The sequence below is a fragment of the Oncorhynchus keta genome, chromosome 17 (genome assembly GCF_023373465.1).
Source record: "Oncorhynchus keta strain PuntledgeMale-10-30-2019 chromosome 17, Oket_V2, whole genome shotgun sequence".
NCBI classification, from domain to species: Eukaryota; Metazoa; Chordata; class Actinopteri; order Salmoniformes; family Salmonidae; genus Oncorhynchus; species Oncorhynchus keta.
Window position 1 is genome coordinate 55,194,408 of NC_068437.1, and position 24,486 is coordinate 55,218,893.

The following is a 24,486-nucleotide window of genomic DNA, read 5'->3' on the forward strand; positions in this document are numbered from 1 at the left end:
ATACCTGTATAACGTAGGTAGATGACCTACATACCTGTATAACGTAGGTAGATGACCTACATACCTGTATAACGTAGGTAGATGACCTACATACCTGTATAACGTAGGTAGATGACCTACATACCTGTGTAACGTAGGTGGATGACCTACATACCTGTGTAACGTAGGTAGATGACCTACATACCTGTGTAACGTAGGTAGATGACCTACATACCTGTATAACGTAGGTAGATGACCTACATACCTGTATACCGTAGGTAGATGACCTACATACCTGTATACCGTAGGTAGATGACCTGCATACCTGTATACCGTAGGTAGATGACCTACATACCTGTATACCGTAGGTACGTCAGCTTTGACATCGGTTTTGCACATCGGCGTTAAACTAGAGATCGGGCAGATGCTGGTATTTTTAAAGCTGATATCATCTGATACTGATATCGTGCATCCTTAGTTGAAATTTGAAATGTTGAAATGTATTTTTCCATATATAGACTCACACACATATAGACCCTATGGGTGTGTGTGTGAGTAAAATCAACTACATATGCACTGAGCTTGTCTGATACTTTTAAGCACACTGTTTTGATTAAATAATTAATCAAATTACTCAGCATGATGGTCGCACTGTTTAAAACAATTACAGCGAGTGCCTGCGTGACTGGCGAACGTTGTCTCTCTCTCCTCCCTACTACAGAAAGCGTTTGTTGTGCTGTCTGCTGAAGCTGCGACGACATTTCAGCCATTCAGTTTCTTTCTTGTTTCTGACCTGAAAAGTTCTGTTACCGAAATCCCTCATTTGTTTACGAAAAACATTCAATTTTCCCTCAACCCTTGCTATCTTTACGATAAACATGTAAGCATCACATGCATGTGACCAATAGGCCCTGACCGATAGCCTATCATAATTACATCAGTAAGTTGGTTATAACAAACTCCGAACAACACAACACGTGACCGCAAAATGGATGTGGAGGATGTGAAAAAGAAACCTGAAACAGGCATATGTTTACTGGTTGCTCAGGAGGGAAAGGGAAAGTCAGATCTGTGGAAGACATTTGACTTACTGGTTTGGGATTGCCTGTGTCTGTAGTGGACCGGGTTGGGACTGCCTGTGTCTGTAGTGGACCGGGTTGGGACTGCCTGTGTCTGTAGTGGACCGGGTTGGGACTGCCTGTGTCTGTAGTGGACCGGGTTGGGACTGCCTGTGTCTGTAGTGGACCGGGTTGGGACTGCCTGTGTCTGCAGTGGATAACTCACACCCTCTCCACCCTCTCTCCTCTCCACCTCTCCCTTGTTGATTTTTCACATGATTGTTCTGCATGGAAGGGACCTTGCAACCTAAGAGCTTTTGTATTCACTCCATAATTGCTAAATGTGTCTCTCTCTCGGTCTCTCTCGCTCCAGGTTATTGTGCCATGGCCTCTAAGTCACATCCTCCTCTAATGAAGAAACACAGTCAGTCAGATCTGGTGAGCCGGCTGAAGACCAGGAAGATACTGGGGGTCGGAGGAGAGGACGACGATGGAGAGGTGCATAGGTCAAAGGTCTGTATCATTTTTAGATCCTAAATATACAGAAAACGGTGTAGCGTTTTGCTCATTGTCCATCATGGTGAATCAATCATGGGCTTGGTGCCTGGAGAAAGATTCTGCATGTTTGAATCCATTAGAGGTAGTGTGCAAGTGGATAGAATGGAGAATACCGACTGGCTTTTTAACCTCTTGCTCCTACCTGGCACGCAGGCGTCCCATCTAGAGCTCTGGAAATGCAAATGCGCTACGCTAAATGCTAATAGTATTAGTTAAAACTCAAACGTTCATTAAAATACACATGCAGGGTATTGAATTAAAGCTACACTCGTTGTGAATCCAGGCAACAAGTCAGATTTTTAAAATGCTTTTCGGCGAAAGCATGAGAAGCTATTATCTGATAGCATGTAACACCCCAAAAGACCCGCAGGGGATGTAAACAAAATAATTAGCATAGTCGGCGCTACACAAACCGCACAAATAAAATATAAAACATTCATTACCTTTGACCATCTTTTTTGTTGGCACTCCTAGATGTCCCATAATCACTATTGGGTCTTTTTTTCGATTAAATCGGTCCATATATAGCCTAGATATCGATCTATGAAGACTGTGTGATAAACGGAAAAAATAGCGTTTCATAACGTAACGTCATTTTTTAAAATTCAAAAAGTTGACGATAAACTTTCACAAAACACTTCGAAATACTTTTGTAATGCAACTTTAGGTATTAGTAAACGTTAATAAGCGATCAAATTAATCACGAGACGAAGTGTTTTCTATAGGGGTCCGTCTTGAAATACTGTCCGTGTATTTCTCAACCAAAATATCCGGTCGGAGACCTGAAGAAAAAGCCTGTCTCTTGTTCGTTTGACCAAGAAACAAAGAATTGGCAAATGACAAGACTGTTGACATCGTGTGGAAGCTGTAGGTACTGCAACCTCAGCCCTATTTTATGTCTTTCGCCCATAACAATGGGTTGAAGCGGCGGATGGATATATTTTTCCACTTTCAGTGATCAGATTTTCCTGCACTTTTCGATGAAACGCACGTTCTGTAATAGTCACAGCCGTGATTTAACCAGTTTTTTATAAACGTCTGAGTGTTTTCTATCCACACATACTAATCATATGCATATACTATATTCCTGGCATGAGTAGCAGGGCGCTGAAATGTTGCGCGATTTTTAACAGAATGTTCGAAAAATTAGGGGGTAGGAGGAAGAGGTTAACTGAGTTCATAGATTATTACCCATCATGCAACATGACCGCTCAATCACACTGGCACACTATTGTGAAGGTAATCATTCCTAATAAACCATTATGTTAATTTAAGATAATCTATAGTGCTTCCACGTCTTGAGTAATATCGGTTTCTTGATAACTTGCTTATTGCAGCACAATGCACCGAATTATAACATGTCATCACTCTCTGTCCTTCGTATTGCCTTGGCAGACAATACATTGGCCCACCTCTCACTTTGTTCTATTGTGTTCACTGTAATCCCCTATTACAATCCAGTGAATGTTGACCTTCTGCCTGCCTGCCTGCTGAGATGCTTAGTCCTCTGAGATCCTGTCTTGCATCTCACTCTTCACTTTCCCTCCCTCTCTTTCGCCCCTCTTCCCTCCCCTCACTTTCTCTCGCCCCTCTTCCCTCCCCTCACTTTCCTTCCCTCTCCCTCGCCCCTCCCCTCACTTTCCCTCCCTCCCTCCCTCTCTCTCGCCTCTCCCCTCACTTTCCCTCCCTCTCACTCACTACTCAGTCACGCAGATGCTTAGTGAGAGAGACAGATATTAGAGGTACACGACACAGTCACTCAGTTCTACTGGAGACAAGCGATGCCAAGAGTGGGTAAAGCTGTCATCAAGGAATAGGGTGGCTACTTTGAAGAATTTCAAATATAGAATATATGTTGATTTGTATAACACTTGTTTTGGTTACTACATGATTCCATATGTGTTATTTCATAGTGTTGATGTCTTCACAATTAATTCTACAATGTAGAAAATAGGCGAAGAAAAACCCTTGAATGAGTAGGTGTTCAACTTTTGACTGGTACTGTATATTAGGACGATGTCGATTTAACAGCATTCTTACGTAGGTATTTTACCTTGTCCAGGTGAGAGAGGGCAGTGTACCGTGCAATGGTGATAGTGGTATGTGAATTGAAGTGTGTCGGGTAAGGTGGAGGTGATATGATCCTTGACTAGTCTCTCAAAGCACTTCATGATGACAGAGGTGATATGATCCTTAACTAGTCTCTCAAAGCACTTCATGATGACAGAGCGCTACGGGGCGATAGCCGTTTAGTTCAGTTACCTTCGCTTTCACACAAACATCTTGATACAAGTGGGGACAACAGACTGGGATATGGAGAGATTGGATGTGTTTGTTAACACTCCAGCCAGCTGGTCCTTCACATGCTCTTGAGGACCCGGTTTGGGATGCCGTCTGGGCCGGCGAGGGTTAACGCGCTTAAATGACTTACTCACATCCGCCATGGGAGGAACGAGAGCACACAGTCCTTGTGAGTGGTGGGGGCCTGCGTCGGCGGCTCCCATGCTGTTTTCCTCAAAGCGGGGGAAGGTGTTTAGCATTCCCGGGAGCCATGGTGGCTGGCTTTTTCCCTTCTTATAATCCTTGATTGTCTGGAGTCCCTGAACATGGACAGGGAGCTGTCCTAGCATACACAGGGGAAGATGGACAGACTCTGCTGTCCTAGCATCAGGGAAGATGGACAGGGACTCTGCTGTCCTAGCATCAGGGGGAAGATGGACAGGGACTCTGCTGTTAGCATCAGGGGAAGATGGACAGGGACTCTGCTGTCCTAGCTTCAGGGGAAGACTGTAGGGACTCTGCTGTTTTTCCGGGGGAAGATGGACAGGGACTCTGCTCTCCTAGCTCCAGGGGAAGATGGACAGGGACTCTGCTCTCCTTTCAGGGGAAGATGGACAGGGACTCTGCTGTCCTAGCATCAGGGGGAAGATGGACAGGGACTCTGCTGTCCTAGCATCAGGGGGAAGATGGACAGGGACTCTGCTGTCCTAGCTTCAGGGGGAAGATGGACAGGGACTCTGCTGTCCTAGCATCAGGGGGAAGATGGACAGGGACTCTGCTGTCCTAGCATCAGGGGGAAGATGGACAGGGACTCTGCTGTCCTAGCATCAGGGGGAAGATGGACAGGGACTCTGCTGTCCTAGCATCAGGGGGAAGATGGACAGGGACTCTGCTGTCCTAGCATCAGGGGGAAGATGGACAGGGACTCTGCTGTCCTAGCATCAGGGGGAAGATGGACAGGGACTCTGCTGTCCTAGCTTCAGGGGGAAGATGGACAGGGACTCTGCTGTCCTAGCATCAGGGGGAAGATGGACAGGGACTCTGCTGTCCTAGCATCAGGGGGAAGATGGACAGGGACTCTGCTGTCCTAGCATCAGGGGGAAGATGGACAGGGACTCTGCTGTCCTAGCATCAGGGGGGAAGATGGACAGGGACTCTGCTGTCCTAGCTTCAGGGGAAGATGGGCAGGGGACTCTGCTGTCCTAGCATCAGGGGAAGATGGACAGGGACTCTGCTGTCCTAGCATCAGGGGAAGATGGACAGGGACTCTGCTGTCCTAGCATCAGGGGAAGATGGACAGGGACTCTGCTGTCCTAGCATCAGGGGAAGATGGACAGGGACTCTGCTGTCCTAGCATCAGGGGGAAGATGGACAGGGACTCTGCTGTCCTAGCATCAGGGGAAGATGGACAGGGACTCTGCTGTCCTAGCTTCAGGGGAAGATGGACAGGGACTCTGCTGTCCTAGCATCAGGGGAAGATGGACAGGGACTCTGCTGTCCTAGCATCAGGGGAAGATGGACAGGGACTCTGCTGTCCTAGCATCAGGGGAAGATGGACAGGGACTCTGCTGTCCTAGCTTCAGGGGAAGATGGACAGGGACTCTGCTGTCCTAGCATCAGGGGAAGATGGACAGGGACTCTGCTGTCCTAGCATCAGGGGGAAGATGGACAGGGACTCTGCTGTCCTAGCATCAGGGGGAAGATGGACAGGGACTCTGCTGTCCTAGCATCAGGGGAAGATGGACAGGGACTCTGCTGTCCTAGCATCAGGGGAAGATGGACAGGGACTCTGCTGTCCTAGCTTCAGGGGAAGACTGTCAGGGACTCTGCTGTCCTAGCTTTCAGGGGGAAGATGGACAGGGACTCTGCTCTCCTAGCTCCAGGGGGAAGATGGACAGGGACTCTGCTCTCCTAGCTCAGGGGAAGATGGACAGGGACTCTGCTGTCCTAGCATCAGGGGGAAGATGGACAGGGACTCTGCTGTCCTAGCATCAGGGGGAAGATGGACAGGGACTCTGCTGTCCTAGCTTCAGGGGAAGATGGACAGGGACTCTGCTGTCCTAGCATCATGGGGGACTCTGCTGTCCTAGATCAGGGGGGAAGATGGACAGGGACTCTGCTGTCCTAGCATCAGGGGAAGATGGACAGGGACTCTGCTGTCCTAGCATCAGGGGAAGATGGACAGGGACTCTGCTGTCCTAGCATCAGGGGAAGATGGACAGGGACTCTGCTGTCCTAGCATCAGGGGAAGATGGACAGGGACTCTGCTGTCCTAGCATCAGGGGAAGATGGACAGGGACTCTGCTGTCCTAGCATCAGGGGAAGATGGACAGGGACTCTGCTGTCCTAGCATCAGGGGAAGATGGACAGGGACTCTGCTGTCCTAGCATCAGGGGAAGATGGACAGGGACTCTGCTGTCCTAGCATCAGGGGGAAGATGGACAGGGACTCTGCTGTCCTAGCATCAGGGGAAGATGGACAGGGACTCTGCTGTCCTAGCATCAGGGGGAAGATGGACAGGGACTCTGCTGTCCTAGCATCAGGGGAAGATGGACAGGGACTCTGCTGTCCTAGCATCAGGGGAAGATGGACAGGGACTCTGCTGTCCTAGCATCAGGGGAAGATGGACAGGGACTCTGCTGTCCTAGCATCAGGGGAAGATGGACAGGGACTCTGCTGTCCTAGCATCAGGGGAAGATGGACAGGGACTCTGCTGTCCTAGCTTCAGGGGAAGATGGACAGGGACTCTGCTGTCCTAGCATCAGGGGAAGATGGACAGGGACTCTGCTGTCCTAGCATCAGGGGAAGATGGACAGGGACTCTGCTGTCCTAGCATCAGGGGAAGATGGACAGGGACTCTGCTGTCCTAGCATCAGGGGGAAGATGGACAGGGACTCTGCTGTCCTAGCATCAGGGGGAAGATGGACAGGGACTCTGCTGTCCTAGCATCAGGGGGAAGATGGACAGGGACTCTGCTGTCCTAGCATCAGGGGGGAAGATGGACAGGGACTCTGCTGTCCTAGCATCAGGGGGAAGATGGACAGGGACTCTGCTGTCCTAGCATCAGGGGGGAAGATGGACAGGGACTCTGCTGTCCTAGCTTCAGGGGGAAGATGGACAGGGACTCTGCTGTCCTAGCATCAGGGGGAAGATGGACAGGGACTCTGCTGTCCTAGCATCAGGGGGAAGATGGACAGGGACTCTGCTGTCCTAGCATCAGGGGGAAGATGGACAGGGACTCTGCTGTCCTAGCTTCAGGGGGAAGATGGACAGGGACTCTGCTGTCCTAGCATCAGGGGGAAGATGGACAGGGACTCTGCTGTCCTAGCATCAGGGGGGAAGATGGACAGGGACTCTGCTGTCCTAGCATCAGGGGGAAGATGGGCAGGGACTCTGCTGTCCTAGCATCAGGGGAAGATGGACAGGGACTCTGCATTCCTAGCTTCAGGGGAAGATGGACAGGGACTCTGCTGTCCTAGCATCAGGGGAAGATGGACAGGGACTCTGCTGTCCTAGCTTCAGGGGGAAGATGGACAGGGACTCTACTGTCCTAGCTTCAGGGGGGAAGATGGACAGGGACTCTGCTGTCCTAGCTTCAGGGGAAGATGGACAGGGACTCTGCTGTCCTAGCATCAGGGGGAAGATGGACAGGGACTCTGCTGTCCTAGCTTCAGGGGGAAGATGGGCAGGGACTCTGCTGTCCTAGCATCAGGGGAAGATGGACAGGGGACTCTGCATTCCTAGCTTCAGGGGGAAGATGGACAGGGACTCTGCTGTCCTAGCATCAGGGGAAGATGGACAGGGACTCTGCTGTCCTAGCTTCAGGGGGAAGATGGGCAGGGACTCTGCTGTCCTAGCATCAGGGGAAGATGGACAGGGGACTCTGTATTCCTAGCTTCAGGGGAAGATGGACAGGGACTCTGCTGTCCTAGCATCAGGGGGAAGATGGACAGGGACTCTGCTGTCCTAGCTTCAGGGGGAAGATGGGCAGGGACTCTGCTGTCCTAGCATCAGGGGAAGATGGACAGGGGACTCTGCATTCCTAGCTTCAGGGGAAGATGGACAGGGACTCTGCTGTCCTAGCATCAGGGGAAGATGGACAGGGACTCTGCTGTCCTAGCATCAGGGGGAAGATGGACAAGGGACTCTACTGTCCTAGCATCAGGGGAAGATGGACAGGGACTCTGCTGTCCTAGCATCAGGGGAAGATGGACAGGGACTCTGCTGTCCTAGCATCAGGGGGAAGATGGACAAGGGACTCTACTGTCCTAGCATCAGGGGGAAGATGGACAAGGGACTCTACTGTCCTAGCATCAGGGGAAGATGGACAAGGGACTCTGCTGTCCTAGCATCAGGGGAAGATGGACAGGGACTCTGCTGTCCTAGCATCAGGGGGAAGATGGACAGGGACTCTACTGTCCTAGCTTCAGGGGGAAGATGGACAGGGGACTCTGCTGTCCTAGCATCAGGGGAAGACGGTCAGGGACTCTGCTGTCCTAGCTTCAGGGGGAAGACTGTCAGGGACTCTGCTGTCCTAGCTTCAGGGGGAAGACTGGCAGGGGACTCTGCTGTCTTAGCTTCAGGAGAAAGACGGCCAGGGACTCTGCTGTCCTAGCTTCAGGATGAAGACTGTCAGGGACGCTGCTGTCCTTGCTTCAGGGGGAAGATGGACAGGGACTCTGCTGTCCTAGCTTCAGGGGAAGATGGACAGGGACTCTGCTGTCCTAGCTTCAGGGGGAAGATGGGCAAGGGACTCTGCTGTCCTAGCTTTCCGGGGAAGATGGACAGGGACTCTGCTCTCCTAGCTCCAGGGGAAGATGGACAGGGACTCTGCTGTCCTAGCTCCAGGGGAAGATGGACAGGGACTCTGCTGTCCTAGCTCCAGGGGGAAGATGGACAGGGACTCTGCTGTCCTAGCATCAGGGGGAAGATGGACAGGGACTCTGCTGTCCTAGCTTTCCGGGGGAAGATGGACAGGGACTCTGCTGTCCTAGCTCCAGGGGGAAGATGGACAGGGACTCTGCTGTCCTAGCTTTCCGGGGGAAGATGAACAGGGACTCTGCTCTCCTAGCTCCAGGGGGAAGATGGACAGGGACTGATTTCCTAGCTTCAGGGGGAAGACGGGCAGGGACTCTGCTCTCCTAGCTTCAGGGGGAAGATGGACAGGGACTCTGCTGTCCTAGCTCCAGGGGGAAGATGGACAGGGACTCTGCTGTCCTAGCTTTCCGGGGGAAGATGGACAGGGACTCTGCTGTCCTAGCATCAGGGGGAAGATGGACAGGGACTCTGCTGTCCTAGCTTTCCGGGGGAAGATGGACAGGGACTCTGCTGTCCTAGCTCCAGGGGGAAGATGGACAGGGACTCTGCTGTCCTAGCTTTCCGGGGGAAGATGAACAGGGACTCTGCTCTCCTAGCTCCAGGGGGAAGATGGACAGGGACTGATTTCCTAGCTTCAGGGGGAAGACGGGCAGGGACTCTGCTCTCCTAGCTTCAGGGGGAAGATGGACAGGGACTCTGCTCTCCTAGCTCCAGGGGGAAGCTGGTTCCACCATTGTGTTGCCAGAACAGAGAAGTACTTTGGCTGGGCTTGAAAGGGAGCTGCTCTCTTGAGCATAGCCTCTAGGTAACATGGAGGCGGTTCCTCTTGAGCATAGCCTCTAGGTAATGTGGAGGCGGTTCCTCTTGAGCATAGCCTCTAGGTAACGTGGAGGCAGTTCCTCTTGCTGCTCTGTTGGGAAGCACCCTGGTCTTGTAGCGAATGTGAGCTTTGACTGGAAGCCAATGGAGTGTGAGGAGGAGTGGGGTGATCAGCTATATAAACGTTTGACTTATAAGAAAGAAGAATTTAGTTCCGTAACACAATCTTCTGCTCGTCTGCCAGCGTTAATGATTCCATCTGCCCCTGAGGAGAAAAATAAATGTTATTGGAATTACAAGTAATTGCTTTGTTATCTGTAGACTAGCAAACACAGACAATGAAATGGTGTTGTTTTTTTGTTTCAGTTGAGTTGCCGTAAGCACCTCATCAGCCTCCGCTCAGACGACAACACCCCTGGGAGATCACAATCATATTACAAATAGAAAGCGGGAGGTTGGTGTGGAGGAAGGTCTTAGGACCCGTGCACACACACACACACTTCGTCCTTGTAAACAAAGGAGGGAAGTCGGCCGGCTGTTACCCAATGCCCTTCTGTTTCCTGCCTTTCCCCGTGCTCTGAAACAAACATTTTACTTAGGCCAGTGATATTGCCCCCCAGCCTTGAGCCACATCTCGTCTGCTGTAAAGCACTCTGACTCCTGTGGTGCTGGGAGAGAATACTATGCAATGGTTCTGGCATGAAGACCGATACAGAAGGATGTAAGTGTAGAGGCTACGCACTGGATCACAATGAACTATGATGACCTGAACAATGACGTCGGGTACAACTGTGATTTGTGCTAGGATGGTCATTGAGTTGTGTTTTTTTTTTTTTTTGTGCCAAGGCTGAGAGATGAGGAGCGGGGAATGAGAATAGCAATGTACTGAAGAGGACTCGAGGGCAGTGGGATATCATATTCATCATTATTTCAACTCCGTCTGTCTAAATGCAGCCATGCTTTGTCTCTTAAGTGATTTGGTGTCAAAGCTAGACCATAACAGTTTAGATTACCGTATGCTCCTCTCTCCTCACATTGTGGATTTCTTCCATAATATATGGTCCTTCTGTAGCTCAGTTGGTAGAGCATGGCGCTTGTAATGCCAGGGTAGTGGGTTTGATTCCCAGGACCACCCATACGTAGAATGTATGCACACATGACTGTAAGTCGCTTTGGATAAAAGCGTCTGCTAAATGGCATTTATATTATTATTATTATTATTATTATTATTATTCCTTTTCCTGTCCCATTTCTCTTCCCTCTCCTCCTGTTTCTCCTGTTCCTCCTCCTTCTCTTTCTCTTCCCCCTCCTCCTGTTTCTCCTGTTCCTCCTCCTTCTCTTTCCCTTCCCCCTCCTCCTGTTTCTCCTGTTCCTCCTCCTTCTCTTTCCCTTCCCCTCCTCCTGTTTCTCCTGTTCCTTCTCTTTCTCTTCCCCCTCCTCCTGTTTCTCCTGTTCCTTCTCTTTCCCTTCCCCTCCTCCTGTTTCTCCTGTTCCTTCTCTTTCTCTTCCCCCTCCTCCTGTTTCTCCTGTTCCTCCTCCTTCTCTTTCCCTTCCCCCTCCTCCTGTTTCTCCTGTTCCTTCTCTTTCTCTTCCCCCTCCTCCTGTTTCTCCTGTTCCTTCTCCTTCTCTTCCCCCTCCTCCTGTTTCTCCTGTTCCTTCTCTTTCTCTTCCCCCTCCTCCTGTTTCTCCTGTTCCTCCTCCTTCTCTTTCTCTTCCCCTCCTCCTGTTTCTCCTGTTCCTTCTCCTTCTCTTCCCCCTCCTCCTGTTTCTCCTGTTCCTCCTCCTTCTCTTTCTCTTCCCCCTCCTCCTGTTTCTCCTGTTCCTCCTCCTCCTCTTTCTCTTCCCCTCCTCCTGTTTCTCCTGTTCCTCCTCCTTCTCCTTCTCTTCCCCCTCCTAAGTGGAACGACTCCTGTTTCTCCTGTTCCTCCTCCTTCTCTTTCTCTTCCCCCTCCTCCTGTTTCTCCTGTTCCTTCTCTTCCTTCTCTCCTCCTGTTTCTCCTTCCTCCTCCTCCTCTTCCCCCTCCTCCTGTTTCTCCTGTTCCTCCTCCTTCTCTTTCTCTTCCCCCTCCTCCTGTTTCTCCTGTTCCTCCTCCTTCTCTTTCTCTTCCCCCTCCTCCCGTTTCTCCTCCCGTTTCTCCTTCTCCTCCCATTTCTTCTCCTCCCATTTCTCCTGTTTCTCCTTCTCCTCCCGTTTCTCCTGTTTCTTCTCCTCCTCAGCCAAGTCCTTTGCTTTTCCTCTTGTTATATAATTCTCAAGCCAATTCTAAAGTCATACTGTTAGATAACACAGGCATGTGTATGCTCTGCTTAGGCTCGTGTTAGGACTGGCTGCACACCAGAATCCCCACCTTATCTTCCTGTCTTTACATGTACCTACTTCCTGTCTTAAAGAGATTCTCCAGTACTTGTGTATACTTTTTAGCCAGTAGTTCTAGAAGTAGCGCTCACGAGCCAAAAGGGGTCCCTGAAAAAAGCTCAGTCAGGTTAAGACCAGTGATTTTTCCAAGTACCCCAAAACCTGCCACAGGCAGCGAGAGCCAACCAGGCAGCGAGAGCCAACCAGGCAGCGAGAGCCAACCAGGCAGCGAGAGCCAACCAGGCAGCGAGAGCCAACCAGGCAGCGAGAGCCAACCAGGCAGCGAGAGCCAACCAGGCAGCGAGAGCCAACCAGGCAGGGCAAAGGCTTCCGTTTCACAGGACGGTGAAATACAGTGGTCGTGGCTGGAGAGATTAGGGCTGGACACTCTGGCTCTTATCTTTCCCCTTTCCGCTGCAATTTAGACTCCTTATTTTTCCCATTTCCTCCCTCTGTTATTTTTGTGATTTGAACATCCCAAAATGAGATGGCCATGAAGCCATTATATATATTATATTATTATTATATTAAGCCACTTCAGTCCTTCTCATCTCCCTTAGATTGTGTATTTGTGCCTTGGGAGGTCTATTCTGATAGATGAGAAGTAAAGAGATTTCCGAGAGATTCTGGAGAGGCGTTACTGTAATGTAAAGTCACGTCTCGAACAACGGTAGCGCACGACACGCGCCTGACAGCCCCCTCTAAGAAGGGCAGTGTAAACACAATTGTCTATTTTGAGCTCAACATTCATACCGTAGAAATACTAATAGCAGAGCAATGTTTTTTTTAAACAGCTGAAATTTAGACATTCATTGTATTTCAGACATGTTTTATTGAGTTTCCACCTGAAATTGCAAGAAGGGTGTGATTGCGGACCACAATTCTGGGCGTTCCTTTAATCCCAGCCCCTGTGTTAATCCCAGCCCCTGTGTTAATCCCAGCCCCTGTGTTAATCCCCTGTGTTAATCCCCTGTGTTAATCCCCTGTGTTAATCCCTTGTGTTAATCACAGCCCCCGTGTTAATCCCATCCCCTGTGTTAATCCCAGCCCCTGTGTTAATCCCAGCCCCTGTGTTAATCCCAGCCCCTGTGTTAATCCCAGCCCCTGTGTTAATCCCCTGTGTTAATCCCCTGTGTTAATCCCTTGTGTTAATCACAGCCCCCGTGTTAATCCCATCCCCTGTGTTAATCCCAGCCCCTGTGTTAATCCCAGCCCCTGTCCCCATAGGAGGCCTATTGCTTCTTGCTAGGCTGTAAATAACAGTTTGGTCTTAAATTACTTGCTTGGTTAAATAAAGGCTAAAGAAAAATATATTTTCTAAAGAAAATATAATAATTTTATGCATTTGCAGGAACCTTTTATCCAAAGCGACTTTTTATCATGTGTGCATACATTGATGGGTGGTTTTACCCTGTACAAGCACCATGCTCTACCAACTGAAAAGGACCTCTTCTATTGATCCATTTTTATGTTAAAACTCTGGTAAACAGGCGGGAGGCAGGGCTTGACATTAGGTGGTGTCAATTCACCATAACTTTGGATGCCAACTGCCGATTAACCGCACAGAAGAAGGGGTCTCTCTCTCTCTCTCATTGACTCTCTGTAGAGTGAGTGAGTGTCTCTAGAGAGTGTGTGAGCGCATTTGAGAGACTCAGACAATCACCAGTGAACCCTGTTCTGTTCTGGGCAGTTTTCATTGTCCTGACAACCTCAAACCCTTCAAGTTCAAATGCGTAACGTCATCCTCACAGCTCGGGGTCCTGTTCCTCTTTGGGCATATTGATTTCTGTCTGAAATAATAGACCTAATTCATCACTGGTCCAGTCTTGTCTCATCGCTGCAACTCCCGTACGCACTCGGGAGAGGCGAAGGTCGAGAGCCGTGCCTCTTTAGGAAACACGACCCTGCCAAGCCACACTGCTTCTTCACACACTGCTTGCATAACCCAGAAAAATGACTTGTGTCCTGCACAAAGTAAATGTCCTCACCGACTATAGTCAAAACTATAGTTTGTTAAGACATTTGTGGAGTGGTTGAAAAAATAAGTTTTAATGACTCCAACCTAAGTGTATGTAAACTTCCGACTTCAACTGTACATACAGACACACACCTGCCCAGTTCCTACTGCCGATTAAAGCGTGATATGAATTCATGTCAGTGAATTATCATGGGTTCTTCACTAATAGATCATATTGTAGACTAATAAAATCGCAATGAATCTGCTATAAAGTTGTTTTAGTTTTTCCACAGTGATGACATAATGCTTTGTGCTGGGTTCTATTACTTGTTACTTTTATTTCTTATTCGTATTTAAAAATAATAATATAATATATACATACACACACACACACACACACACACACACACACAGTATATACAGTGCCTTGCGAAAGTATTCGGCCCCCTTGAACTTTGCGACCTTTTGCCACATTTCAGGCTTTAAAGATATAAAAATGTATTTTTTTGTGAAGAATCAACAACAAGTGGGACACAATCATGAAGTGGAACGACATTTATTGGATATTTCAAACATTTTTAACATATCAAAAACTGAAAAATTGGGCATGCAAAATTATTCAGCCCCTTTACTTTCAGTGCAGCAAACTCTCTCCAGAAGTTCAGTGAGGATCTCTGATTGATCCAATGTTGACCTAAATGACTAATGATGATAAATACAATCCACCTGTGTGTAGTCAAGTCTCCGTATAAATGCACCTGCACTGTGATAGTCTCAGAGGTCCGTTAAAAGTGCAGAGAGCATCATGAAGAACAAGGAACACACCAGGCAGGTCCGAGATACTGTTGTGAAGAAGTTTAAAGCCGGATTTGGATACAAAAGATTTCCCAAGCTTTAAACATCCCAAGGAGCACTGTGCAAGCGATAATATTGAAATGGAAGGAGTATCAGACCACTGCAAATCTGCAAGACCTGGCCGTCCCTCTAAACTTTCAGCTCATACAAGGAGAAGACTGATGCAGCCAAGAGGCCCATGATCACTCTGGATGAACTGCAGAGATCTACAGTTGAGGTGGGAGACTCTGTCCATAGGACAACAATCAGTGGTATATTGCACAAATCTGGCCTTTATGGAAGAGTGGCAAGAGTCAAAGTCCAGACCTGAATCCAAACGAAGAAAGCCATTTCTTAAAGATATCCATAAAAAGTGGTGTTTAAAGTTTGCCACAAGCCACCTGGGAGACACACCAAACATGTGGAAGAAGGTGCTCTGGTCAGATGAAACCAAAATTGAACTTTTTGGCAACAATGCAAAATGTTATGTTTGGCGTAAAAAGCAACACAGCTCATCACCCTGAACACACCATCCCCACTGTCAAACATGGTGGTGGCAGCATCATGGTTTGGGCCTGCTTTTCTTCAGCAGGGACAGGGAAGATAGTTAAAATTGATGGGAAGATGGATGGAGCCAAATACAGGACCATTCTGGAAGAAAACCTGATGGAGTCTGCAAAAGACCTGAGACTGGGAAGAGATTTGTCTTCCAACAAGACAATGATCCAAAACATAAAGCAAAATCTACAATGGAATGGTTCAAAAATAAACATATCCAGGTGTTAGAATGGCCAAGTCAAAGTCCAGACCTGAATCCAATCGAGAATCTGTGGAAAGAACTGAAAACTCCATCCAACCTCACTGAGCTCGAGCTGTTTTGCAAGGAGGAATGTGCAAAACTGATAGAGACATACCCCAAGCGACTTACAGCTGTAATCGCAGCAAAAGGTGGCGCTACAAAATATTAATTTAAGGGGGCTGAATAATTTTGCACACCCAATTTTTCAGTTTTTGATTTGTTAAAAAAGTTTGAAATATCCAATAAATGTCGTTCCACTTCATGATTGTGTCCCACTTGTTGTTGATTCTTCACAAAAAAAAATGTTTTTTATCTTTGTTTGAAGCCTGAAATGTGGCAAAAGGTCGCAAAGTTCAAGGGGGCCAAATACTTTCGCAAGGCACTGTGTGTATATATATATATATATATATATATTTTTTTAAACTGCATTGTTGGTTAGGGACTCGTAAGCATTTCACTGTAATACCTGTTGTATTCAAAACATCCGACTAATACTGTAGATTTTATTTGTCTGTTTTTAAGGATCCTGTGAATTTTAATAGCATTTATAGACACTTTGCAGGGAAACATGTGTACTGCACATGTCTTCAGTTTAGGGTTAGTTACTGTAATGAGTCATTGGCTCTGTAAATGTTTGGTATGAAATGTACTCATGTCGTGCCATCTGTGTTGACTGGGTTCCACAATGCTGCATGGAATTCAGTTCATTTATGACTAAACAATCATCTGTGTTATCCTCATTAGGGGCGCGGGCCACGTCCCCATTAGGGGCGCGGGCCACGTCCCCATTAGGGGCGCGGGCCACGTCCCCATTAGGGGCGCGGGCCACGTCCCCATTAGGGGCGCGGGCCACGTCCCCATTAGGGGCGCGGGCCACGTCCCCATTAGGGGCGCGGGCCACGTCCCCATTAGGGGCGCGGGCCACGTCCCCATTAGGGGCGCGGGCCACGTCCCCATTAGGGGCGCGGGCCACGTCCCCATTAGGGGCGCGGGCCACGTCCCCATTAGGGGCGCGGGCCACGTCCCCATTAGGGGCGCGGGCCACGTCCCCATTGGAGGGGCGCGGGCCACGTCCCCATTAGGGGCGCGGGCCACGTCCCCATTAGGGGCGCGGGCCACGTCCCCATTAGGGGCGCGGGCCACGTCCCCATTGGAGGGGCGCGGGCCACGTCCCCATTGGAGGGGCGCGGGCCACGTCCCCATTGGGGGGGCGCGGGCCACGTCTCCATTGGGGGGGCGCGGGCCACGTCCCCATTGGGGGGGGCGCGGACTCTATCAATGTAAAGCTCCATTCCTTGTCTGTGACGTATGGGGTGTGTGTACGAGTGGTGTGTATGGGTGATGAAGAGCTAATTGCTAATCAGTGCTAAATTAGATTTTTCTGTTAAATATAGTTTGTGATTAATCCAAGACCTTGTTGATGGGGCATCTGCTTCTGTGTGTTTTGTTTTTAATTTTATTTTATGTGGTGTCTGTTTCCTCTTAATTTGTCAGGTTCCTCCTCGATAGACCTATAACTAGCTCTAATTAGAAAACGTCTTAATGATCTGCTCTTTCTATTTCTGTCTCTCTCTTTCTCTCTCCTCACAGCTCAGTCAGATGCTGGGGAATGACATCAAGTATCAGGTGCGAGAGCCTGTTGGTCTAAGGTGAGAGAACACACCAGGGAACGGGGGGGGGGTATAATTTTACTGTCAGATGATCAGTCTATTTTAATTGCAGTTTTTGGGTAAATCAATCTCTGTATGTAATTGTCTCTCTACAGGCTTTGGATCGCCATCTCTGCGTTTGCCTTCACAGTTATGGCCTTGATGGTGAGTGTCTCGATGACCTGGGTTTGAGCCACGCTCAAACTTTCTGCAATGATGATTCTGATGTACAGAGAGTCACATTGGCCATTTAGAACCCAGGGGAGCGGTTTAGAACCCAGGGGAGCGGTTTAGAACCCATGGGAGCGGTTTAGAACCCAGGGGAGCGGTTTAGAACCCAGGGGAGCGGTTTAGAACCCAGGGGAGTGGTTTAGAACCCAGGGGAGCGGTTTAGAACACAGGGGAGCGGTTTAGAACACAGGGGAGCGGTTTAGAACCCAGGGGAGCGGTTTAGAACGGTTTAGAACCCAGGGGAGCGGTTTAGAACGGTTTAGAACCCAGGGGAGCGGTTTAGAACGGTTTAGAACCCAGGGGAGCGGTTTAGAGCCCAGGGGAGCGGTTTAGAGCCCAGGGGAGCGGTTTAGAACACAGGGGAGCGCTTTAGAGCCCAGGGGAGCGCTTTAGAGCCCAGGGGAGCGCTTTAGAGCCCAGTGGAGCGGTTTAGAGCCCAGGGGAGCGGTTTAGAACCCAGGGGGTTTAGAACACAGGGGAGCGGTTTAGAGCACAGGGGAGCGGTTTAGAGCCCAGGGGAGCGGTTTAGACGGTTTAGAGGGGAGCGGTTTTTTAGAACCCAGGGGAGCGGTTTAGAACAGAGCCCAGGGAGCGGTTTAGAGCACAGGGGAGTGGTTTAGAGCCCAGGGGAGCGGTTTAGAGCCACAGGGGAGCGCTTTAGAACACAGGGGAGCGGTTTAGAACCCAGGGGAGCGGTTTAGAGCCCAGGGGAGCGGTTTAGAGCCCAGGGGAGCGGTTTAGAACACAGGGGAGCGGTTTAGAGCCCAGGGGAGCGGTTTAGAACACAGGGGAGCGGTTTAGAGCCCAGGGGAGCGGTTTAGAACACAGGGGAGCGGTTTAGAGCCCAGGGGAGCGGTTTAGAACACAGGGGAGCGGTTTAGAACACAGGGGAGCGGTTTAGAACTATAGGGGGCGGGGGGTATTTTACATTAAACATCACACCGTCAAGGTAAATATACAGTACCAGTCAAAAGTTTGGACACCTACTAAATTCCAGGGTTTAAAAAAACATTTAAAACTATTTTCTACATTGTAGAATTAAGGGAAAGGGGGGGGGGATACCTAGTCAGTTGTACAACTGAATGAATTCAACTGAAATGTGTCTTCCACATTTAACCCAACCCCTCTGAATCAGAGAGGTGCAGGGGGGGGGGGCTGCCTTAATCAACATCCACGTGTTCAGCACCCCAGGGAACTGTGGGTTATAACGAAGACCTCAAAACTATGAAATTACACATATGGAATCATGTAGTAACCAAAAAAGTGTTAAACAAATGAAAATATATCGCTACACTATCTCTATGGGGACACCGCTACGCTATCTCTCTATGGGGACACCGCTACACCGCTACGCTATCTCTCTATGGGGACACCACTACGCTATCTCTCTATGGGGACACCGCTACTCTATCTCTCTATGGGGACACCGCTACGCTATCTCTCTATGGGGACACGGCTACGCTATCTCTCTATGGGGACACGGCTACGCTATCTCTCTATGGGGACACGGCTACGCTATCTCTCTATGGGGACACGGCTACGCTATCTCTCTATGGGGACACGGCTACGCTATCTCTCTATGGGGACACCGCTACGCTATCTCTCTATGGGGACACGGCTACTCTATCTCTCTATGGGGACACGGCTACGCTATCTCTCTATGGGGACACGGCTACGCTATCTCTCTATGGGGACACGGCTACGCTATCTCTCTATGGGGACACGGCTACGCTATCTCTCTATGGGGACACGGCTACGCTATCTCTCTATGGGGACACGGCTACGCTATCTCTCTATGGGGACACCGCTACGCTATCTCTCTATGGGGACACCGCTACGCTATCTCTCTATGGGGACACCGCTACGCTATCTCTCTATGGGGACACGGCTACGCTATCTCTCTATGGGGACACGGCTACGCTATCTCTCTATGGGGACACGGCTACGCTATCTCTCTATGGGGACACGGCTACGCTATCTCTCTATGGGGACACCGCTACGCTATCTCTCTATGGGGACACCGCTACGCTATCTCTCTATGGGGACACCGCTACGCTATCTCTCTATGGGGACACCGCTACGCTATCTCTCTATGGGGACACGGCTACGCTATCTCTCTATGGGGACACCGCTACGCTATCTCTCTATGGGGACACGGCTACGCTATCTGGGAGGAACAGCTGTGCCTTTGTCTGCATCCTGAATGTGGAGCTGAATTGTCTTCATTATTATCTACTAGTGGAGCTGAATGGCCTTACTGGGGGGGAGGACAGGAAGACAAAAAAATAAAAAATAATAGTAAATGAAGTTGTCCTCTGTTCAATGCTGGCGGAACTAGCCTGGTGACTTTGGGATAAACAGAACTAGCTTTCTTGGAGCGTTAGTTAACACAGCTGCACAGAGCATCGCTGCCTAACCAGAAACTATACCCCATTGTATTACTACAACAGTAGTTGAGAGAGGGGAGCTGGCTGTAGTTGAGAGAGGGGAGCTGGCTGTAGTTGAGAGAGGGGAGCTGGCTGTAGTTGAGAGAGGGGAGCTGGCTGTAGTTGAGAGAGGGGAGCTGGCTGTAGTTGAGAGAGGGGAGCTGGCTGTATTTACACAGACAGTGCCACCCCCCCCCCTGCTATAGTGCATGCTGTGTAGTATATAAGTGTTGCCCTCTCTCTCTGCAGGCCCTGGTGTGTCCCAACCAGCTCTATGAGGTGGTGTTTGAAGAAGAGATCAGCAACACCAGCATCTCCATCAGGCTCTATGGAGGAGCACTACTCAGTCAGTACACACACACACACACACACACACACACACACACACACACACACACACACACACACACACACACTGCTATTTCCTTGTGCTGTTCATCTGCATATGGTACGTATACACTGTCACACACACACACACTATATTAGTGTCATCTCTGTCCCTCCCACATGTCCGTGTAAATTGGATGCTTTATACAAGGCCATCATGTCTCTCTCCCCGTCTACATTACTAGTGCACGTGACTCACTGTAGTTTGAGTCGTCAGAGAGTGCACGTGACTCACTGTAGTTTGAGTCGTCAGAGAGTGCACGTGACTCACTGTAGTTTGAGTCGTCATAGAGTGCACGTGACTCACTGTAGTTTGAGTCGTCATAGAGTGCACGTGACTCACTGTAGTTTGATTCGTCAGAGAGTGCACGTGACTCACTGTAGTTTGATTCGTCAGAGAGTGCACGTGACTCACTGTAGTTTGATTCGTCAGAGAGTGCACGTGACTCACTGTAGTTTGAGTCGTCAAGAAGGTGCACGTGACTCACTGTAGTTTGAGTCGTCAGAGAGTGCACTGTAGTTTGAGTCGTCAAGAAGGTGCACGTGACTCACTGTAGTTTGAGTCGTCAGAGAGTGCACTGTAGTTTGAGTCGTCAGAGAGTGCACGTGACTCACTGTAGTTTGAGTCGTCATAGAGTGCACGTGACTCACTGTAGTTTGAGTCGTCAGAGAGTGCACGTGACTCACTGTAGTTTGAGTCGTCATAGAGTGCACGTTAGGCGGCAGGGTAGCCTAGTGGTTAGAGCGTTGGACTAGTAACCGAAAGGTTGCAAGTTCAAACCCCCGAGCTGACAAGGTACAAATCTGTCGTTCTGCCCTTGAACAGGCAGTTAACCCACTGTTCCTAGACCAGTTAACCCACTGTTCCTAGGCCAGTTAACCCACTGTTCCTAGGCCAGTTAACCCACTGTTCCTAGGCCAGTTAACCCACTGTTCCTAGACCAGTTAACCCACTGTTCCTAGACCAGTTAACCCACTGTTCCTAGACCAGTTAACCCACTGTTCCTAGGCCAGTTAACCCACTGTTCCTAGGCCAGTTAACCCACTGTTCCTAGGCCAGTTAACCCACTGTTCCTAGACCAGTTAACCCACTGTTCCTAGACCAGTTAACCCACTGTTCCTAGACCAGTTAACCCACTGTTCCTAGGCCAGTTAACCCACTGTTCCTAGACCAGTTAACCCACTGTTCCTAGACCAGTTAACCCACTGTTCCTAGACCAGTTAACCCACTGTTCCTAGACCAGTTAACCCACTGTTCCTAGGCCAGTTAACCCACTGTTCCTAGACCAGTTAACCCACTGTTCCTAGACCAGTTAACCCACTGTTCCTAGGCCAGTTAACCCACTGTTCCTAGACCAGTTAACCCACTGTTCCTAGGCCAGTTAACCCACTGTTCCTAGGCCAGTTAACCCACTGTTCCTAGGCCAGTCAACCCACTGTTCCTAGACCAGTTAACCCACTGTTCCTAGACCAGTTAACCCACTGTTCCTAGGCCAGTTAACCCACTGTTCCTAGACCAGTTAACCCACTGTTCCTAGGCCAGTTAACCCACTGGCCCTACTAGGCCCTACTTGAAAATAAGAATTTGTTCTTTAATTGACTTGCCTGGTTAAATAAAGGTAAAAAACAAACAAACAAAAAAAACGTGAGGACCTACCAAAATGTATTAAAAAAACAACAACTTGGTTTCATTGCAAAACATTTTCCATTTGGAGTAAACAGTCTGTTGCAAAATGTTTTACAACTTACGTCATGTAATGAATACACCCCTGGTACCTCAGTCCGGTGAGTAAATAAAGGTTAAAAAAAATATATATATATATATATTAGACATCGTAGACAGTTCTTTGGTGCCAAAGGCTCGACAACAGACTGACTGGTCCTCGCCGTTACCACCCCTCCTCTCCGTCACCACTGGTCCTCTCCGTTACCACTGGTCCTCTCCGTCACCACCGGTCCTCTCCGTCACCACCGGTCCTCTCCGTCACCACCGGTCCTCTCCGCTACTCCGTCACTACTGTCCTCTCCGTCTTCTCCGTCTACCACCGGTCTTCTCCGTCTACCACTGGGTCCTCTTCTGTACCACGGTCTCGGTTCTCTCTACTACTGGGTTCTCTCCGTCTACCACCGGTCTCTCTCCGTCTACCACGGTCTCTTTCACCACGGTCCTCTCTACTACTACGGTTCTTTCGTTACCACTGTCTCTTCTCCGTTACTACTGGTCCTCTCCGTTCACCTACTGGTCCTCTCCGTTACTACTGGTTCTCTCTCTGCTACTACCGGGTCTCCACTACGGTTCTTCTCCGTTACCACTGGTCCTCTCCGTCACCACGGTCTCTCCGTTACTACTGGGTTCTTCTCCGTTACCACTGGTTCTTCCTGTTACTACTGGTCTCTCCGTTACCACTGTCCTCTCCGTTTACCGGTCCTCTCCGTTACCACTGGGTCCTTCTCCGTTACCACCCCTCCTCTTCGTATTACCCTGGTTCCTCTCCGTTACTACTGTCTCTTCCTCTCCGTCACCACTGGTCCTTTCTCCGTCACCACTGGTCCTCTTCTCACACTGGTCTTCTCCGTCACCACTGGTTCTCTCCGTCTACTACCACCCCTCTTCTCCGTCATTACCGGTCTCTTTCTGTCTTCCTTACTGGGTCCCTCTTCGTTACCACTGGGTTCCGTTACCTCCCGTTACCACTGGTCCTCTCCGCTACCACTGGTCCTCTCCGTCACCACTGGTCCTTCCGTCACCACTGGTCCTCTCTGGTCCTCTCACCACTGGTCCTTTCTCCGTTACCACTGGTCTACCACTGGTCCGTTCTCCACTGGTTCTTCTCTCCGTATTCCGTCCTCTTACCACCGGTCCTCTCCGTTACCACCCCTCCTCTCCGTCTACCACTGGTCCTCTCCTCTACCACTGGTCCTCTTCTGTCTACCACTGGTCCTCTCTACTACCACTGGTTCCTCTCTGTTACCACCGGTCCTCTTCGTCACCACTGGTCTTTCTCCTGCACCACTGGTCTCTCCTTCTCCGTCTACCACTTACCGGGTCCTCTTCGTTACCACTGGTCCTTCTCTGTTACCACTGGTCTCTCCTGCGTTACCACCCTGGTCCTCTCCGTCTACTACTGGGTCCTCTCCTACTACGGTTCTTCTCCGTTACATTACACTGGTCCTCATTTACTGGTTCTCTCCGTCTACCACTGGTCCTCTCCACTCGGTCCTCTCCGTCACCACTGGTCTCTCCGTTACCACTGGTCCTCTCCGTCACCACTGGTCTCTCCTGCTACTACCGGTCCTTCTCTGCTACTACCGGTCTTTCTTCACCTTACTGGTCTTTCTCTGTTACCACTGGGTTCTTCATTACTACTGGTCCTCTCTTACTGGTCTCTATTACCAACCCTCCTTCTTCTCTCACCACTGGTCCCTTTTCTCCTACCACTGGTTCTTCTCGCTACTACTGGTCCTCTCGTACTACTGGTTCTCTGTCACCACTGGTTCTCTCTGTCTACTACTGGTCCTCTTCGTCACCATTGGTCTCTTCTCTCCGTTTACCCTACCTGGTCCTTCTCCGTCACTACTGGTCTCTTCTCCGTCACCACTGGTCTCTTCTTACCACTGGTCTCTTCGTTACCACTGGTCCTCTCCGTTACCACTGGTCTCTCCGTTACCACCGGTCTCTCTCCGTCACCACTGGGTCCTCTCCTTTACCACCGGTCCTCTCTCGTTACCACCGGTCCTCTCCGTTACCACCGGTCCTCTCCGTTACCACTCCGTTACCTCCTCTCCGTTACCACCCTCCTCTCCGTTACCACCCCTCCTCTCGCACTGGTCCTCTTCACCACCTCCTCACCTCCGTTACCACCCCTCCTCTCCGTTACCACCCCTCCTGTCCGTTACCACCCCTCCTCTCCGTTACCACCCTCTCCTCTCCGTCACCACTGGTCCTCTCACCACTGGTTCTCTCTCACCACTGGTCCTCTCCGTCACCACTGGTCCTCTCTGTCACCACCTCCTCCTCGTTACCACTGGTCCTTCTCCGTCACCACTGGTCCTTCTCCGTCCTACCACTGGTCCTCTCCGTTACCACCACCCTTCCTCTCCGCTACCACTGGTCCTCTCCGTTACCACTGGTCCTCTCCGTACCACTGGTCGTCTCCGTCACTGGGTCCTCTCGGTTACCACCCCTCCTCTCCGTTACCACCCCTCCTCTCCGTTACCACCCCTCCTTCTCCGTCACCACGGTCTCTCCGTCTACCACCGGTCCTCTCTGCTACCACTGCCCTTCCTCCTCTCCGTCACTACTGGTCCTCTCCCGTCTACCACTGGTCTCTCTCC

At 49.9% G+C, this 24,486-nt stretch overlaps 1 protein-coding gene across 2 annotated transcripts in view; it reads left to right on the forward strand.

Annotated features, from left to right (window-relative positions):
* LOC118378873 (tumor protein p53-inducible protein 11-like) overlaps window positions 1-24,486 on the forward strand; it is a 119,623-nt gene that overhangs the window by 87,287 nt on the left and 7,850 nt on the right. For both annotated transcript variants that reach the window (XM_052466577.1, XM_052466579.1), the window contains 4 exons: window positions 1,411-1,550; window positions 17,049-17,107; window positions 17,224-17,272; window positions 20,014-20,110. In XM_052466577.1, the coding sequence (XP_052322537.1) occupies window positions 1,422-1,550; window positions 17,049-17,107; window positions 17,224-17,272; window positions 20,014-20,110 (334 nt within the window). In that variant the 5' untranslated portion in view covers window positions 1,411-1,421. The remainder of the gene's footprint in view (window positions 1-1,410; window positions 1,551-17,048; window positions 17,108-17,223; window positions 17,273-20,013; window positions 20,111-24,486) is intronic.